The sequence below is a fragment of the Ascaphus truei genome, chromosome 3 (genome assembly GCF_040206685.1).
Source record: "Ascaphus truei isolate aAscTru1 chromosome 3, aAscTru1.hap1, whole genome shotgun sequence".
NCBI lineage: Eukaryota > Metazoa > Chordata > Amphibia > Anura > Ascaphidae > Ascaphus > Ascaphus truei.
This window is the reverse complement of record NC_134485.1, coordinates 224501673-224521289: the sequence shown is the minus strand read 5'-3', so window position 1 is coordinate 224521289 and position 19617 is coordinate 224501673. Positions and strand designations below refer to the sequence as shown.

Genomic DNA, 19617 nt, shown 5'->3' with positions numbered 1-19617 from the left:
CCTACTTTTTACTGGTTCTGTGGGTTGCAGTTGATTTCCTTTGGAGAATTAAATGCACACGCGGCGCCTATCGCATCTCCTCCTTCCAGTCATCCACTTGTAGGTGTTTGGGGGGGAGGATTAAGATTTGTGTATCATTGAATACTATCTCCATTTCTCAAACACCAGTGTGCTGTGGTCAAGAAATATTACTCACCATTTAAGTTAGGATGACTTTGTGCTGCACTCTATGTGCACTGATAACCGGTTGACTTTTTTTTTTTTTTTGTGTAAATTAGGTTATACTGTAATTAGGCATTAAATAATGTGAGGTAACTTCAGTGGATAGTTATCTGATTAGATAAGTTGAGCAGTGCAAACAATAATGTTGTTTATTTTTCTAAGGGAACTGTGTATGCTAAAGTGGCTGGATGATAAAAAAAAAAAAGGGAATAAAAAAGGGCCATGAGTATCATAATATAATTTAGGATACGTTTAAATACTTAGAAATGCTTGAAAAATGTTAGTGTACACATTTTTAAATCCGTGCCATATTACCCTACAATAACTTTTGTTTTTTAGTGTGCACAAAATTACATTTAGATGGCTGGGCAACGACAATTAAATTAGAAGCAGACAGTCCTAAGACCACTTCAAGACACCTTTTGCAGGCTGTATTTGGCCACCAGTTGAAGATCCCTGATATATGGTTTTGTGTTGGGCTGATTCTGGGTTACAGCTGGCTAAGGCTGGAATGCAAGTGCTACTGTCCCTGGGGATGTGGAGCAAAGCTGTGGTGAGACCTGGAGAGAGGTCAGATTAGTGATAACCCATCTCAAGGGGTGTGCCGAGTTGTGTGTACAATGTGGTTAACGATGATTTTGTAAAGTTACTTATCCACATCAGAAAAGTGTAAGATGTATGGTTCTGTATATAACTGTATAGCATTGGTAGGCAACATGATATACTTGAAAGGCCGCATGTGCGTCCCATGAGCCCTCAAAAGGGCTATTTATACACCTACACACCCACCGGACCGCAGGTTACATAGTAGATGAGGTTAAAGACATGTATAAATTAAACCTATGCTAAATGTAGACAATAGATACTTATCCTATATTTGTATGTTCAGTATAATGATCCAGAGGAAGACACCCCTCCCCCTGCAGTAAAATATAATCTGATATCTCATAAGGGGAAAAATAAATTCAGACTACTTACTGGATCAGCATCCTTCCCATGTTGTGACATCCATATGCTGCCCACCAATGATGTATTGTGCTTACAACCCCCTCCCCTTTTTTTATTTTATTTTTTTTAATTTTTAACTAAATGCCTTTGCATTTTTGCAACATATGTTTATAATATAATCTGAGGGAGCCGTGTCTCCTTTTGCTGTATTGGTCTATATGCATATTGATAGCCAAGGTTTTTTCCCCCACCATAGATACTAGTTTATTTTGCTGTGTTGAATGAAACACGGGGATGCATGGACCCTTCACTGCTTATTGCAATTCTGAATCGATCTGATAGGATCCCGCTGTTTTTGTGCAAATCGCCCACAGGTCTTGCAGTGTTTGGGGAAATGAAGTACTGACCTGCCAGATCTGGCTTGTATCCACACCTCACAAGATGCCTTTATTCTCCTATTATGGTACTTACAAACTTCCTTCAGCAATTTTCCTGCATTTGCTTGTTTTCAAGCAATAAATCTCCAAACTTTGCTGTGATCACGATTGAAACATACTCTCCATTTCTGTGAGCGTTCAAGTAAAAAGCTGTGTATATTTTGTATATTTTGGTGGCATTTGTCGGTTTATGCATTGTGTACTTTGGTTTTAGGTCTGAAACATTTAAATGTAAAACATGATAGAGAGGTTGCTACACAGTTAAGTGCTTTCATTTTATGGAGGAGGAATCTATGTGTATGGGACCGCTATGTGGCACTACAATATTAATAGTTCCTAATGAAGAGAGTGGCAGACAAAAGGTGGAAAAGAAAAAGCATAGGACAATAGGCACCTGACTGTGACAAGTTTTTTTTTGCCTAATGCTTCTGTCTATGTGAATAGAATTTGTCATGCGTGTCATCCATCATTAAGCTAATTCTTCCTTAACAACTGATTTGTGTCTTATAACATTTATTTGCACTGACATTGAGGTTGTACTAGTTTCATACAAACCACTCTGAAGGCAGTTGGTGTTTGAAAATAGTGGTTTTATCATCTTCATAAAGTCCTTTGTGATTCAAAACTTAAGACATAATTAAAAGGGACTCTCTTTTTTTTTAATTTTTATTATATATACACAATTCAATTTTGGGAGCATTTCATTATCTTTACCATAGACACCAGGAATACATTTTCTTCATGCAGTGAAATGCGTACAGAAATTCATTTTAAATATTCAGTGTTACATTTTAATGCCTCTCTCTTTTAATTATGTGCCCTCAGAATTATAACGGGCAAGCCTCCAGTATGCTGTACAATTTGATACTCCGTCACATTCAGTCTCACTGTAAAACCCCAGAAGTCAGTGCTGTCATGGTAGTAAGATCACAAGACTTGGTCTTGTGCCTGTATCATGTCAGTTTTCGAAGGACTGTTCTCTTTTAATGTAACTGATTTGCACACTTGAAAGACAGAGTAGCAATTCTATGTCCTAACTTAATTGAAGTTATTAATCCTCCTTTTATTTATTTTTTCTTCATTTAAAGGCGCATTTTGTGCCTGAATCTGTAAAAAGAAAATTATATGGCTGCATAAACGATTTTGGTATTTTCCTGAGCATTACAATGTGTTTAAATCTTCTCGTTAAATAAAATTCAGCTGCTCTCGGTAAAGCATTTTCGTTTGGCTACTGCTGTAGACTGGGCATTTTGGGACGTGGCCCAAATAAAAATAAAACAGTAGACCAGGCCAATTTCACTTCTATTTTCTCTGGGGAATGTTTGTGTATAAATATTTTCAGAACTTTAAGCTATATGGCAATTACTTAACGAACAGACATATCTCATTTTAGTACACTGCCTAATAAGTTAAGTACATTTTCTTCCAATTTGATAAAACATGTTATGTGCTTGAGGCATAGGTAGCTCACCAAGATGGAGGATTTAATTAATTGTACTAAATGTGTTTTAAAATGGATGAGAAGTAGAGAGTGACACAGTGCTAATTTGACAGTCATTACCCAGAATCCCTGGCTGCAGTGGAAGCCCTGTTTCCGAAGCGATAATGGAGACAGGATTGCAGACCTGTCTGAGACAGGTGAATGTGCTCACAGGTGCTATTTTTATTTACTTTTCATTGTACTATAGTAAAAATAAAATATCAACTTAAATCTTCACATGCTCAATGCGACCTGTAGAATCTTGGTTTACCCCATATGGAAATGCAATAGAAACAGTAAACTCGATGGGGCTGTCATCTTTTTAACACATGTAGACTTTCAGTCATGCTGGGCTTGTCTGTGACGTCACATGCAAAAATTGGCAGCTCATGCTGATGAGACGTTTTCTGCAACGCACTTTCCTTTTAACATGAGTTGATATTGTTTTTAATAGATTTTAGTGACTATTTATTCCGCTCGTCCTTGAGTTCGGCACAACTCCCCCCTGATCAGCGCAGGTTTGGAATTGTACATTCTATGGCGAGTTTTAAAACTGCAGTTCAGTCAATATCCTGCATGTGTGTTTATTTTAATAAATCAGTTCTGTAGTAAGAAAAAATACTTTTAGCATTTTCTGTTTTAAAAACAACAACTTTGAAAGACCAATTTTCTTGTATTCTATTTTAATAACCATTTGCTAAGGCACTGCCCCTTCATGTCCTGTCACAAGCCCTGGCACACCCCTTTGTCAGCCCTGCCCTCCCTCTAGCACATGTCAGTGCAGGAGTGCTCATGAATATTCATGAGCTTCCACTGAGAGACAGAAGCAGAAGAAAAACAGATCCCTTCACTAATTATGTCACCAAATTTCGCCAATCAATACATGGAGAACGAATTGACCTGCAGCTATACAGTTCTTTAGGTAATTAGAGATTGCACATATAAAACTATTGAAGTAAAAAAAAAAATTAAAAGAAAAAAAAAAAAAGACTGAACTGCAGCTTTAAGTCAATACTGATTATGATCAGTTGATATGCGCCTAAAGTTCTGCGACTCGAAAGCAGTGGGCGTTTTAGACCTCTTCTCTTCCTGGCTGTCGTAGTGTTATTTGGGGGAGAGGTGAGCGATTTTTAATAATCTCAAGCGTTGCATCAGAGCTGATCCGTGGTCCTCTGACCTCCCAGGGATTTCAGGTTCCTCATATATCGCTCCTTTTGTCCGTAGGGGAAAGAATATTGCCTCTCGGACATAAAATAGATTACAGGTCAGGCCAACGTTCTATTGGTGATTCGGTGGACATTTTGTAGGGTGTGTGTGTGTGTGTGTGTGTGTGTGTTTTTTTTTTTTTTTTTTTCCCCTGTCTAAACTGGAACAAAAAATTTAAAAAAGTCGGAAACCAGAGATCGGGGAACCACAGATGAACTCCCACAGGTCAGGTCATTAAACGATTTCCAATTTGGAGGCGGTTGCTGGTTTAAGAAAAAGGGTTTTGTTTTGGCTTTGGTATCTTATGTTGGACAAGAAACAAACAGAAAACGATTCAGACCAATGTATAAATGATATCTTGTGTAAGTAACTACTCCGAGCTCCAAAAATAGCAATATAGAAACTCTAAGAAATAATCTGAGAGATCCAAAGATAAAAAATATAAGGTATATAATAAGTCCAAAGATGGTTCTAAGTCCACAGCAATTCAGGTAAAGTATCATGGGCAAATAACATTGCATGTAGTGTAGCATGAGGGACTGAACTGGAAGGGAAAGATGGACCGAATGAGAGAATAGCTAGAGAAACTAGAGCCAGCCTTGAACCCTGCCCTTCGTAACTCGTATAGCATGGGTATCTCGGTCCTAACTTCTGCATCCCTTGTATCCAGACATATTAAGTAAATACCTGAGTCCTTAAAGCCTTGTGGATCCCGCGTGCTGAAGCTGTGGCCATGACCGAAGCCTCAGACCGTCCGGGAGAGCTCCAGGCCGATCACGTGGAGGTGCCGTCTCCTCTCGGCGTTCTCCCGTGATGCTTAGCGAATTGCCGGAACCTGCGCTGCGGAAGTGCGTCACTCCAATCGTGGATAGTAGAATTGAAAAAAAAACTAATTGGTAGAACGGCAGGAACCCGAAAAAAGCACCGATCAACTCACCAGGGGTAGCAAAAATAAAAAAAGTTGACTGAATCAAATAGTAAAAAACAGACTGTTAGTCTGTTTTGTTTTTTACTATGTGATTCAATAAACTTTTTTTTATTTTTGCTACCCCTGGTGAGTTGATCTGTGCTTTTTTTGGGTTCTTGCCGTTCTACCAATTTGTTTTTTTCAATTCAATGTATAAATGAGTTCTAAAAGTTGTTGATTTAGCTATTCTGAATCATTCTTAAAAAAACTAAGTGTGTGTGTGTGTGTGTGTGTGTGTGTGTGTGTGTGTGTGTGTGTGTGTAGATCTATCTTTTTATTATTATTGATTTTATATTTGCTTCACGTTTTTTTTTTTTTTTTTTTTTCATTTATTTTGTGCTTCTGTCATTTTTTTGGGGATTGTCAGCAATTTGAACTCTCCGGTTGCAATCACATGGCTGTAACTGCCAACCAAAAAAAAGTGTGTGTGTGCCGATCACGTGCCTTTTAAGTGAAACTTCTTTGTCTTTTGTCACTGAAATTGTATTTGTGATGGTGATGTTTTCAATTAAAAATCAAAACACAATTTCAGTGCCAAAACGCAATGAAGTTTGACTTAGAACGCGTGTTTTAGCTATTTGCACTTTTATATTTATAGTAACTGTGAATTCCGTGTGTGCACGTGTCAATGTGTGTGTGTGTTTGGTGCTCAGCATGTCCTGCAGACTCCCAGCACTCCCACCTCCCTCTGAGGACACCGTGTTCAGCGCTCTAGCCCCACCCCCCTCCAGGCGGTGCTGCAGGGACACGGCGAGCTCCCCCCCACTCTCCTCCTCTCTTCTCCCCGCTGCGAGGACAAAGCGCCCCGGTCCAAGAGGAGATCTCGGGGGAGCCGGGGCACAGAAGGCACCCTCCTCTTCGGTCAAGCATTTTACAATGATGTACGTGGCTCGGCGCACACAGGGGCCGGGGGACTTGCCAGGTACATCATTAGAGCAGAGTCAAGGTTCAGTGATTTTTATATACTTTTTCATTTACATATCATAAAGGCTATTCAGTGGTTTTTAGAGAACAAAGACGCACTATTCTCATTTTATCCTGTCGTCCTTGACCAGACGTTCATTAATACTGCAAGCATTTTTCACTCTTATGTGAATGATACTAATTATCTCCAAAAGAGACAGTCTCTCCTGGGACTTAATAGTGCTTAGGAGTTACATTTGGCATTACATGTACTCTTCTGCACCCCCCTGCCCACCTACATCTGTCACTTTAAAGCAGCCGTGTTTTTTTTTTTTTTTTTTTTTAATTCCCTCCCCCCCTTGAATATGTGAGCATCAGTAATTAGCTAAGTTGCCGATCGATCCGTTCTCCTGTGATCGATCGGCGTAGATTCAGCTCGGGGGTTCACTAAATGGCTGTCAATACAGCAGAAGAGGACCAAAGATGCAAAGTTCTCTGGGGAAGATCATGTAACCAGGCAGTCACTAAGTACAATTGAGCTTGTGCACTGCGAGGGCAGGGCTCCAAGAAGGGTGTGCCAGAGCATGTTTCGTAATGGGATGTGACTTTGTAAATGGTTGCCATAGAAACAAAAAATGCTTGTTACACTATAATACATTACAAAAATGTCATTCCGTTGTAGTTTTTTTTTTTTTTTTAAGTATTTTCTTATAGTACAGAAGTAATTTATTTGAAATAAAACACATGTAGGATATTGCTTGGTCTGCAGCTTTAAAAAGCTTTGCAACCTACAATGAATCTACACTCCAGGACTGATACTAGAACTTTGAAGTACACTGTTCAAGGAGAGTTTGCCAAATGACACCCCTCACCCTTTTTTTTTTTTTAACCCTCCTGAGTGCAGCATTGTGAGATAAGTGTAGAAGGCAAACAAATTGACAAACACTGCCATTCAGAGGCCCTGGGGGGAAAAAAAAACATTTATGCTTAATTTCCAATATCTGATTTAAGCATGTTTACAGCTGCAGTTCAAGCAATATCTTACATTTGTGTTTTTTTTATTTTTATAAATATAAATCCGTTCTGCACTTTGAGAACATACTTGTAGCATTTAAAAAAAAAAAAATACAATTTTTAATGTATTCTAATGTAACAAGCATTTTTGTTTCTATAGCAACCATTAACAAAGCCACACCCTTCCTCTTCTGAGATGGGCCTTTTGCCCTCTCTAGCAGTGCTCCAATTGTATCTAGTGTCTGCCTGGTCGCATGATCTTCCACACAGAACTTTGCATCTTGGGTTATCTTCTGCAGCACTGAGAGTGATATAAAGAACCTCCGAGCCAAATCTTCAGCGATCGGAGAACAGATCGATCTGCAATTTGGCTAATCACTTGTCAGTGTGCAGATTTGTATTAATGCACATATTGAATGGGAAAAAATAAATACATTTTTAGAACGGCAGCTTTAAGGATATTATTTCTTTAAGACATTTTGTAAAAACAAATTGATCATGGAAAAACAAAATGCTTCTACGGATTTATATTTAAAATATAAAAACTGGAAGACAGCAGTGTTTCCTGTGGGTGTTTAAAACGAATGATGTATGTATGTTGCCCCTTTTAAACCATTTGCGTGCTGGAGGGTCCATAGTGCCTCAGCCCCTCCTGCACTCCAAACACGTGATCGCTCTGTGATTGATCATGGAAGGGAAGGAGTCATCCCCCTTCCGTCCGCCATTGGTTCTATAGGAACGCAGGACGCCATCTCCCTTGACAGTGAGCTTTTTATTTTGGACATCGCTACTACTACATGCGGCACCTAGTTTGCCAGAACCCATGATGCAGTAGCTATGTCCTAGCAGGGGTGCGCAAACTGGGGTGAGTTATTTTTTTGGGGGGTGGGGGGGGGGGAGGGGCGGTAGGCTTGCGGTGGTTTCAATGGCCCTGCGCTCTTACCCAAAGCATTTAAATTAAATACGAACATATATAGTCCTCGGCGCTTGAACATATGATGATGATGAGGCTGTTGTGCTCCAATGGATATAGAGAGAAAACAATACAGGTGTGCTTCAATAAAGTTATATATACAACCTGTGTTCTTAACCACTGCATTGTGCACCCTTCTAGATAGTATACAATATAGCTTTAATAAAGTGTGCTCTTTAACACCTTATCCAGACACAGAATCATTCAATCTGAGTGAATAGTGCTCCACGTGTTCTTTAAAGAATGTGATTCACTTCTTTATTCTTGATTATAAACACAATGTGTAGATAGTGTCACATATATCCTTAGGCTGCGATTTATAGTGCTGGCGAAGGCGACGCGACCGATGACGTCACCCGTCGCCACTGGTGAAAGTTGTAATTTGATTTTTAGTGACATCGCTGGTGACAAGGCCAGTGACGTCACTAAAAGGGGCGGGCCGCACAATCTGGTTTAGAGACGTCACATGTGGCGACTATCTCTAAAACAATCATATTCCCGGCATCAAAATTTTTGGTAGCTCCATCACCGTTGCGCTTACTATAAGCGCTTGCGACGGAGTCTATGTATTTGATTCGGGTCGCAAGGCACTATAAGCGCAGCCTTAGTATTATATTACCAATACAAGTGAGGTAGTGCTATGATGCAAAGAAGAATACACTTCTATTACTTGGCTTTATACACTTGGGCTTGAAATGTAATAGATGATTATATTTGCCCCGTGCGTCATATGAAAAATAAATTGGAATAGGCATAGGACAATACGGTTTAAAAAATCTTTACCAAAAAAACCAGAAACTAACAGACAATTGGAAATTCACTCTCAGATTCCCACTTAAAAATATGCAGTGTCAACCTTTAGGCCGTCACCAGCCCCCTTCTCCGGTTTCTAAGAAGACTGGAGCTGTCGATCTGAAGCCCTGATCGGTCCGTCCTGCTTGGAGTTTCTTCAGAGCGTCCCTCGTGCGTTGGTATCCGCGTCCACTTCCGCGTTCGTCCGATGCGACGTCAGTGTGTGGTCACGTATTCCTGAGGGTTCTCCTTAGTCAGCGTCGTTTAACGCACCTCCTATGTATTGCAGTTCAGACTGGGGCTCTCCTTAGACCTCCTTTCTCCATGCCGGTTCCAAGCGTAATGAGATCAGCTTACTCCGCTAATTCGGCTCACACCTGCACATGCGCACTGGACACTTACGCGTTTCTCTGACCAGTCCGCTTCGTCAGTCTCTGACCAGTCCGCTTCGTCAGGGGTATGCCCCTATGAGCCGAATTAGCGGAGTAAGCTGATCTCGTTACGCTTGGACCGGGAAAGGAGGTCACTGCACACAGCACAGGCCCCAGGGTGGAATTTTAGTTGAGCCAGGCGCTTGGGATTTTTCGATCCCTGGCCTTAAAAGTATGTTAAAACACATAAACTTGCATGATAACCAAAACTGTTTAACTGGACAGCTTTGAATGAAAGTTAGTCAAGCACTTCCTGAAAGTTTTGACCAGAAATATATTGCTTACCCCTTGACAAACTTCATGCTGAAATCACCAGTTTCACTGTTTCATTTTATTGATCTAACGATATTTATAGTATCACTTGTATTTGAAATCACCATGCAGTTTTATATTTTGGAGAAATGGTAATGTACATTTTGTCTTGTGAATTGTCCAAAATGGCTTTATAGATCAGCCCCATCATTATCATTTTGCGCTCTGCAGCATTACTTCTTTAAGAAAAGGGGACCTACTGTAGCTTTCCCTTGGCTGCCAATTAAAAAAAAAAAAAAAAAAAACATTTTTTTAAAATCCAATTTAAAATTGTTGTCTGTATATATTATAGAACAGTCCTGTAGACCCAGACATTGTGTTCTGAAGACCTTTATGACATTTTAGTGCTATCTGCATTTGTAAACATAATTATGGGTTTTAGTTGTAAACCTTGTTTTTATTCAGTGGTGTGTTTGCAGGGAAACGCTTCCATTCTCTTTTCCCAAGAAGGACTTGAAAGAATAATACTATGGTAATATTATCCCTACTGGTTTATATATTTTATGCATTAACCGTTAGTACTACTAGCATAAATGGACTTAGGGCTCTTAAATCAGATGCCCTCTGTACTATTCTTTTTTTTCCTGAAACCAGGGTCACGAATGATGTATGAATAGTTCCAGTAAGCTTAACTCATGCCTTCCCTCTTCCAAAGCACAAACAAGTCTCTTTCTTAGTTTTATTGAGGGAAAGTCACAGGGAGAAAGGTGCTTGTAGATGTAATGTAGGTAGAGAGTGCTTCTCTGTCTGAAGTGCAGTGTATCAAGGATAAAGCAGTGTAAAACAAAAAGGCCTTGCTGGGGTAAATAGTAGGCAGTTACTCACTCAGAGTCCAGGGTAAAAAGGACGTGAGGAGCAAGGGTCACACTAGATGGGAAGTGAGACTATACTGTCAGCAAGGACGGGGGGTAGGAATAGCCCACTCTCGGCAAGGAGAATAGAAGATGCAGGCAACCAACACAGGCTGTGTATACAACATGTAACAATAATGTTGCCTTTTCACATGCAGCTAGCTGCTGGGACAGGGAAAACAGGCAGCTGAACTAGGGAGAAATGAATCCCATGAGCTGCAAAGGGAGACAGAGAATATGGAATCTGGTTCCAGGACACCTTTCTTGTTGCACAAGACTGTGTTGAGTAGTGGTCAGATGTGTCCACAAGAGAAACCCCTCCCCCCAAAAAAAACTTTACCGGTAACCGTATACTTTGTATAACCCTGTAATATTACACGCGGTCTAGGACATTTTGGTCACGGCTGTTTCACCGTCGCTCACCCCGCCGACGGCCACATCGCCGCTAAGGGTAGGTGCCTAAACCTTCCTACCCTAAGCCCTTACGCTAAAACCCATTAAATGAACCCCCTACCCTAAACAGTAATACATCTTGCCTTTAGAATCGGCGAAACGGCCGCGTCCAAATGTCCCATTCCGCATTACACATAAAGCTAGTAACAAACTTCAACCATTGCAATTAAACATTAGAATTCCTTTGGCTCTATTTTTCAGATGTTTTTCAAGACATGACTGGGATGATCTTTTGAATAATTTTATATAAAACAATATCCATGTATATTATGAATGTGCACCAAATGGTCACCTTATGACACGATTAAAGAGCCCATTTGCTTCCTTGATAAGCCCGTGATCCGTGGAAGTTGAGGCGTGCTTTAGTCATAGGGGGTTATTCATGAAGCTGGGATAGTGCCAATACTACAAACACCTATTTACTTAAATTGGTGTTTGTGCGATTGTGTCCATATTTGGCACTGTCGCAGTTTAATGAATAACTGCATTTCGTTTCTTATGCCCAGAACTATTTGCTGGTATCTTCTGTCCACCTAAGTAGCTTATAAAGAACTAGCTGAGAGACCCGGCGTTGCCCGGGATGTAATTTTGGGGGGGCGTACGACAGGGTTGGGCTTCCCCCCCCCATGACAGCTAGGTGGGTGAGTGAGTTGACTGAGTGTGTGGGTGGGTGGGTGACACTTGACTGAGTGGGTGGGTGGGTTGGTGACTGAGTGGGTCGGTGACTGGGTGGGTGACTTTGGGTCGGTTTGACTTTGGGTCGGTGGGTGGGTGACTGGGTGGGTGACTTTGGGTCGGTTTGACTTTGGGTCGGTGGGTGGGTGACTTTGGGTCGGTGGGTGGGTGACATTGGGTCGGTTTGACTTTGGGTCGGTGGGTGTGTGACTTTGGGTCGGTGGGTGGGTGACTTTGGGTCGGTGGGTGGGTGTATGACTTTGGGTTGGTGGGTGGGTGGGTGACTTTGGGTCAGTTTGACTTTGGGTCGGTGGGTGGGTGACTTTGGGTCGGTGGGTGACTTTGGGTCGGTGGTTGGGTGGGTGAGTTGGGTCGGTGGGTGGGTGACTTGGGTCGGTGGGTGGATGACTTTGGGTCGGTGGGTGGATGACTTTGGGTCGGTGGGTGGGTGACTTTGGGTGGGTGGGTGGGTGACTTTGGGTCGGTGGGTGGGTGGGTGACTTTGGGTCGGTGGGTGGGTCGGTGACTGGGTGACTTTTTCAGGGTCGGTGAGTGGGTAGGTGGGGTCAGTGACTGGGTGGGTGGTTTTGGGTGAGACTGGGTGGGTGAGTGGGAGACTGAATGGGTGGGTGAGTGGGAGACTGAATGGGTGGGTGAGTGGGAGACTGAATGGGTGGGTGAGTGGGAAACTGAATGGGTGGGTGAGTGGGAAACTGAATGGGTGGGTGAGTGGGAAACTGAATGGGTGGGTGAGTGGGAAACTGAATGGGTGGGTGAGTGGGAAACTGAATGGGTGGGTGAGTGGGAGACTGACTGGGTGGGAGACTGACTGGGTGGGAGACTGACTGGGTGGGAGACTGACTGGGTGGGAGACTGACTGGGTGGGAGACTGACTGGGTGGGAGACTGACTGGGTGGGAGACTGACTGGGTGGGAGACTGACTGGGTGGGAGACTGGGTGGGTGAGTGGGAGACTGACTGGGTGAGTGAGTGGGAGACTGACTGGGTGGGTGAGTGGGAGACTGACTGGGTGGGTGAGTGGGAGACTGACTGGGTGGGTGAGTGGGAGACTGACTGGGTGGGTGAGTGGGAGACTGACTGGGTGGGTGAGTGGGAGACTGACTGGGTGGGTGAGTGGGAGACTGACTGGGTGGGTGAGTGGGAGACTGACTGGGTGGGTGAGTGGGAGACTGACTGGGTGGGTGAGTGGGAGACTGACTGGGTGGGTGAGTGGGAGACTGACTGGGTGGGTGAGTGGGAGACTGACTGGGTGGGTGAGTGGGTGACTGACTGGGTGGGTGGGTGGGTGAGTGGGAGACTGACTGGGTGGGTGAGTGGGAGACTGACTGGGTGGGTGAGTGGGAGACTGACTGGGTGGGTGAGTGGGAGACTGACTGGGTGGGTGAGTGGGAGACTGACTGGGTGGGTGAGTGGGTGACTGACTGGGTGGGTGAGTGGGAGACTGACTGGGTGGGTGAGTGGGAGACTGACTGGGTGGGTGAGTGGGAGACTGACTGGGTGGGTGAGTGGGTGACTGACTGGGTGACTGACTGAATGGGTGGGTGAGTGGGTGACTGACTGACTGACTGAATGGGTGGGTGACTGGGTGACTGACTGAGTGGGTGACTGACTGAGTGGGTGACTGACTGAGTGGGTGGGTGACTGAGTGGGTGGGTGACTGAGTGGGTGGGTGACTGAGTGAGTGGGTGGGTGACTGAGTGAGTGAGTGGGTGGGTGACTGAGTGAGTGGGTGACTGAGTGAGTGGGTGACTGAGTGAGTGGGTGGGTGACTGAGTGGGTGGGTGACTGAGTGAGTGGGTGGGTGACTGAGTGGGTGGGTGACTGAGTGGGTGGGTGACTGAGTGGGTGGGTGGGTGGGTGACTGAGTGGGTGGGTGACTGAGTGGGTGGGTGGGTGACTGAGTTGACTGAGGTGACTGAGTGGGTGGGTGGGTGGGTGACTGGGTGAAAGTGGGTGGGTGGTTGTGTGGGTGACTGGGTGGTTGTGTGGGTGACTGGGTGGGTGGGTGACTAAGTGAGTGGGTGGGTGACTGAGTGACTAAGTGAGTTTTTGGGTGACTGAGTGGGTGGGTGACTGAGTGAGTGGGTGACTGGGTGGGTGTGTGGGTGACTGGGTGGGTGTGTGGGTGGGTGACTGGGTGACAGTGCGTGGGTGGGAGACGGTGGGTGACTTACCTTGACCCCGGGGGGCAAGAGTGGCAGGAGGCCCGGGCCGCGCTTCCCCTCCGTCTGGGAGCCGGCGCACGTGAGGGGGAGAGCAGGAGACCCGGGCCGCGCTTACCCTCTCCGGAGCGGCGCACGTGAGGAGGAGAGCAGGAGGCCCGGGCTGCGCTTCCCCTCTCCGGGAGTGGCGCACGTGAGGGGGAGAGCAGGAGGCCCAGGCCGCGCTTCCCCTCTCCGGGATCGGCGCACGTGAGGGGGAGAGCAGGAGGCCCGGGCCGCGCTTCCCCTCTCCGGGATCGGCGCACGTGAGGGGGAGAGCAGGAGGCCCGGGCCGCGCCGTGAGGGGGGAGGAGCCTGTAGTTTGCAGCTGAGCAGGAGGGCCGCGCTTCCTCCGCGGCGCACGGTGAGGGTGATGGTGCGGCTGGGGATGTTGCGGAGCGTGGGGATTTGGGTGAGGTGGGGAGGGGGGAGAGAGTGAGGGGGAGGGGGGAGAGAGTGAGGGGGAGGGGGGAGAGAGTGAGGGGGAGGGGGGAGAGAGTGAGGGGGAGGGGGGAGAGAGTGAGGGGCACCGGGAGAGGAGGGGGGGGTGTGTGGAAGGTGAGCTGCGGTCCAACTGAGGGGGAGAGAGAGAGAGAGTGTGTGTGTGTGTGTGTGTCTGTGTGTGTGTGTGTCTGTGTCTGTGTCTGTGTCTGTGTCTGTGTGTGTGTGTGTGTGTGTGTGTGTGTGTGTGTCTGTGTGTCTGTGTGTCTGTGTGTCTGTGTGTCTGTGTGTCTGTGTGTCTGTGTGTCTGTGTGTGTGTGTGTGTCTGTGTGTGTGTCCCCGTCCGTCCCCTTTGGCCCGTCACTCCGCCTCAGGCCAATGAGAGGTGTGCGGGGGCGGGCGGCCCAAGGGACCAATGAGATTTCCCCTAGGGACACCGGACATCCAGGCAGGCAAACATACAGTGCTTTCAATTATATATAGTAAGATTATACCCCGAAATGAGTTATGTCACTTAACATTGTCCATCTACGTGCAGTTGTGTGAAAAAGAAAGTACATCCTCTTTGAATTCTATGGTTTTACATATCAGGACATAATAGCAATCATCTGTTCCTTAGCAGGTCTTAAGATTAGGTAAATACAACCTCCGATGAACAACAACACGTGACATTATAGACCTGCTAAGGAACAGATGATTGCTATTATGTCCTGATATGTAAAACCATAGAATTCAAAGAGGGTGTACTTTCTTTTTCACACAACTATAGATAGATAGATATAGATGATTGTGGGTTTTGTTCTGTTTTTTTTTTTTTTTTTAATGCCTTGTATCATTTTCTGCTTCCTCCTTTTTTATGGCTCATTTGCACCTCCTGAGTAGTTGAGCAGCACCAATTCTAGTTGCTGTTCAATATTGTTCTTCCAAAATGCTGCAGTCTTCCCTGTGCTGTGTTTGTGCAATGTATTGAAAAGGAATGAACGGATGTTACCATATTGCAGAACCCCATTAGTGTATCTTATGGATCCTCTGTCCAGTAAATAGTAGACACTTTTAGGCTATTTTTCTGGCATTGCATATCGACAAAGTGAAGCTGGAGTATGTGTATTTCCATTACAAAAAAATCCTGTAAAAGGCTTACCTTTTCGCCACCCAAGTTATGAAAAGGGCGCTGTTGAAAAAGGTAGAACACCTGAAATGTGTTTGTCTGAACTTTCACGGCTACTTTACTAGGCGCAATGTTGGGATTATACGCAGTCTTATGAGTGCACTAATGAGACCCAAAAGGTGACTTGCTGTCTGCGTTTAGGTTGACTGGCTATGCATTTCTTTAACCGTTGCAGTGCTGAAAAGCAGTTTAATACGGCAGGCTCATAGGGGTCCATGTTAAAGTGAATGAGACGTAAAGAGTGACAATTGTGCTCATTTGCATGTCATTACCCAGAATCAGTGGAAGCACTGTTTGTTAAATCACAATGGGGAAAGACAGGGTTGTAGATCTGTCTGAGACATGCAAATGTGCTACAAGTGGTATTTTTATTTACTGTACAGTTTAACACATCTTCTCAACACATTATGTAACAGATGGTTTACTAGAGGGTCCAACATGGCTTGTTTATAAAATGATTGCAATTCTTTAATCCATTGGATCACACTCCTTCCCGCACCATAAACACGGGATTAATCCACGCTGTCCATGTAACTATTTTTGAATGATTTTTGCACATAAGCATTTCTTTTTCAAAAGGGCATTAGAGCCATTCCGTTGGCATTGAATGGGTAGATGGAATGCTGGCTCCGGATCAGGCATGAGTAGTGTTTGTCTTGTTTGTTGTTGTACTGTACCGACATCAGAATGTGGTATTTGCCTGGCAAAGCAGAACATGTCACTGGAAAAAATGTAAGTTTTAATAGGAAGATTTTCTGACAAGCAGAATGCAGATATTCTATTCAATTACAGGTACAGTGTACTACCTTCAAGACCAATACTTAGTTATTGGCCTTGAGGGTACGGTTCACACTATTATTTTAATAACATAAAACTCCATTGTATAGGCTGACATTCAGCTGATTGAAGCCTTCAGTATTTAAAAAGCATTGTCAGAGCTAGTACATGAAGTTGTGTTGAAAACCAATTTGCAGTGTTTATAGGAATCAAGCAGCATGGAGGCTAACCTTTACCAACAGTCAGACCTGTTTAGCCCAGCTGAACTGATATAACAGGTGTCAGCAGGGTTGATACCTTCTAGTGAAGGCCAACCCGGAGATAACATTTTAAAATGTAGTGCTTACCTTCGGTGGCGGCATCCTTTTGGATATCCTCCCCACATCTCCGCAGGTAACTCCTTTCACCAACTCCTTTCACATGGCGGCGCATTGCCATGACAACGGTACTATGTGACGTCGCGCAGCGTCAAGTTGCCAGGACATCGGGATGCCTTATGACGCAGTGATGTCACATTGTCATGGCAACGCGTCACATAGCGTCCCATTGTCATGACAACGGGCATCACGTGATGCTGGGATGTCACATAATGTTGTCGTGGCAACGCGCCACCATTTGATGCCGCGCAGCCATATTGACAGGAGTTGCAGGGGGAAATGCCGTCGCCACCCGGAGGTTTACAAAGTAAACCCGGAGATACGTGGCCAAGACCTGTCGTCTCCAAGTCAACCCCGGATTGGTGCCAACCCTGGGCATCAGTGGAGACTCCGCTTCATGGTACAGTCCCACATAGCTGGCCAGAGAACAGTTACATTCTACTCTACAAACTATCTAAACCATTCTAACCATGCTAGTGGCTAGGCTCTGGTTACCGCTTTCATTATTTTTTTTGGAGGCAGGAAACGAAATAAACTGAAATGTTATGGGGCCTCTGAATGAGGATGTTTGTCAATCAAGTCTTTTCTTGACCCTTAGCCCACCTGTCTTTATCAGGGAGCCAATAAAGATAAGAGTAAGGCATGCAGACTGGCTGTGCAAGCACTTGCTGCACACACACTGACATCAGATAAAAAGGAGTACCCGGAGGAAATCAAACCTCTCACACCTCAGGTCACTGTCTGCAAACTAACTTAAACATGATTTCAAAATACTTATTGTTGTCAGATTTGTGTGTGTGTGGAGGGGGGGGGGGGGAACATCCAACGCCCAGATGCAACACCTTAAACATATCACTGCCTTTAGTTCACTTTAATCCTAGGACGGATTGCCCCATAGCAGCGAATGGGGAGGGAGATGTGTTAAATTGTATCAACTGTGCAACTGACAGATGGTTGTTATAAACCTGGTTGCTGGGATACTTTCCGCTAAATTACTTTTGCTCTTAAGTGAATTGCTGAGGTTGGAGGACATTTTGAAACGGTTGTAGAAATCTGCTGCAGTTGAATTAAGGCAAGCACTCCTTTCCATATGTTCTTTGGTTACTCCTATTGATAAACCAAGGATATTGGTGTAACAGGTGTTCTCCCACCCTCTGGGAGATTTCACTGTTACCTGTACTCTCGCTGTGCTGTACATGCAAGGCCCACAGGATTGCTGAGTGTCCGCCGATGATAGTGGGGAAGACAGGAACGGCTTTCAGGATATTCTCAGTTCTTTCTGGGTGCAGCGCCTCCATTTCCAGCAGAGCTGGGTGCAGTCCCTGCAGGAAAACCATCTTGCACTCCCCCCTGATTAACTGCAGTCACAGGCAGGAGTATAAAAACAGCAACTGGTCTTTGTGTACGGCTGTACTCCAACAACAATGCATTTCCTCTGGTCCCTGGAATCAACCCCCAAGGCTTGAGGCCCCAAAGGTCTATCCTTTGCTCCCCTACTCCCTGGTGGAGTAAGGGGTAACAGCTCCCACTCCCCTGCGGGAGGGGATTGAATAACGACCCACTCCCTTGAGGGGAGAGGGTAGAACTGACTAACCGACAACTCCCAACTCCAAACTGTCAATTCCCAACTGTGACTTGGGCGGGGCTTCAGGTCTCAGCCCCAGGTTGGCAGCACATATGGCCTCAGGCCACCCCCCCCCCCCCCTTGTCACTCAAGGAAGCTGCTTATTATGGCAGGGTGTAGATTTAACCCTAAAGCTTCCGGCACTGGTACCAGGGCTTATGTGTTAGGCAGGGCAGATTAGTAACCAAGGGGATATATGGCTACACACTCCCCCTGGTGGAATGTCATGGACCCCGCTTTGAACCCAATTTACAGACTATCCCTAAATTGGATAACATGGAAACAATACATAACAGTTTATGGCATAATAGTTTAACCTATGAGGTATGTCTGGATCCCTTCCATAACATGGACAATCCATACCCCTTTAATAATGCTTCGGGTCAGGTTTCTTAATGAACTTGCCCTCCTTGTTGGGAAACTTAATGGAATACAGTCTCTTCGAACCCTGTTCAGAGATATTCCACACGGTCCATGTAGATGTTTCTCCCCACCCTCCATACTTGGCTGGGATAACATACTTTTTCATCATTGTAGTACCTAGAGATACTACACCTTGAGGATAGGTAGTCTAGGACCTCATCCCTCAACCACTCCTCTCTGTTGGCCTCTATTTCCCTCATTATGGGCTCAGGGACATAGGGGTAATCATACCCATGGGACTGACGGTACTTATGCACTATTAATCTGTCAGCCCGGCTGATTTTGGTTAATTTCCGGCCACAGGCCTGGAGCACCCAGAATAGTGGTTCACAATGGCTGTTCTTGATAGGTTATTGTTAATATTAACAAATTAATCCAAATAGGATCAAGAAAAGACCCTCCAAAGATGCACTCTATGATAATATTGGTTGTACTGATATATGATTTATTCAGCCAGCTTACGTTCTCTCTAGAGTAGGGTCTGTTTTAAAATACAAAACAATAAAATTTTATTACATCAAAAAATATATGTGTGACATAGTGAAAAATAAAAATATCTTAAAATCCCCGTAATGGAGTAGTAGAAATTATCTTTAGTATAGAGATTTTGGGTAAATTAGGAAATATTTTAACCATATAGGTTTTTAGCCCAATTTCTACTGCGACATCCAAATAGGTATTATATCCAATTGTGTTTACCAGAAAGATTCTAGAAAAACATATAGTTAATTAACTGTTTGCAACACTAGGTATATGACTCATTGTCTATAATTATAAGTCCAGATAATTATACCATAATTATGCCATTGTGGCAGAATCTTTGCACAATTTGCCGAGACACTAGGCACTTTGTCTTTATTCCTACCATATATTCAGACACTTAAGCAAGACACCAACTTAAGTGTTAACATGCCTTGTCTGT

At 44.4% G+C, this 19617-nt stretch overlaps 1 protein-coding gene and 1 long non-coding RNA gene across 6 annotated transcripts in view; one reads left to right on the top strand and one right to left on the bottom strand.

The window, feature by feature from the left end:
- The window catches only part of PRPS2 (phosphoribosyl pyrophosphate synthetase 2), a 66127-nt gene that overhangs the window by 796 nt on the left and 45714 nt on the right, over nucleotides 1–19617 (top strand). The window contains exon 1 of one of the 5 annotated variants that reach the window (XM_075590224.1): nucleotides 719–792. The exons of 1 other annotated variant lie outside the window; for it this stretch is intronic. In XM_075590224.1, coding sequence (XP_075446339.1) covers nucleotides 734–792 — 59 coding nt within the window. In that variant the 5' untranslated portion in view covers nucleotides 719–733. Of the gene's footprint in view, nucleotides 1–718; nucleotides 793–1614; nucleotides 1634–6098; nucleotides 6183–16194; nucleotides 16227–19617 lie in introns of those variants that run through there. 3 more of the 5 variants (XM_075590227.1, XM_075590226.1, XM_075590222.1) reach the window with 3 other exon arrangements.
- Nucleotides 15844–18271, bottom strand: LOC142489451 (uncharacterized). The gene is made up of 2 exons (XR_012799859.1): nucleotides 17823–18271; nucleotides 15844–16215 (listed from the first exon to the last, which is right to left on the bottom strand). It is a non-coding gene; the product is annotated as an uncharacterized LOC142489451 (long non-coding RNA).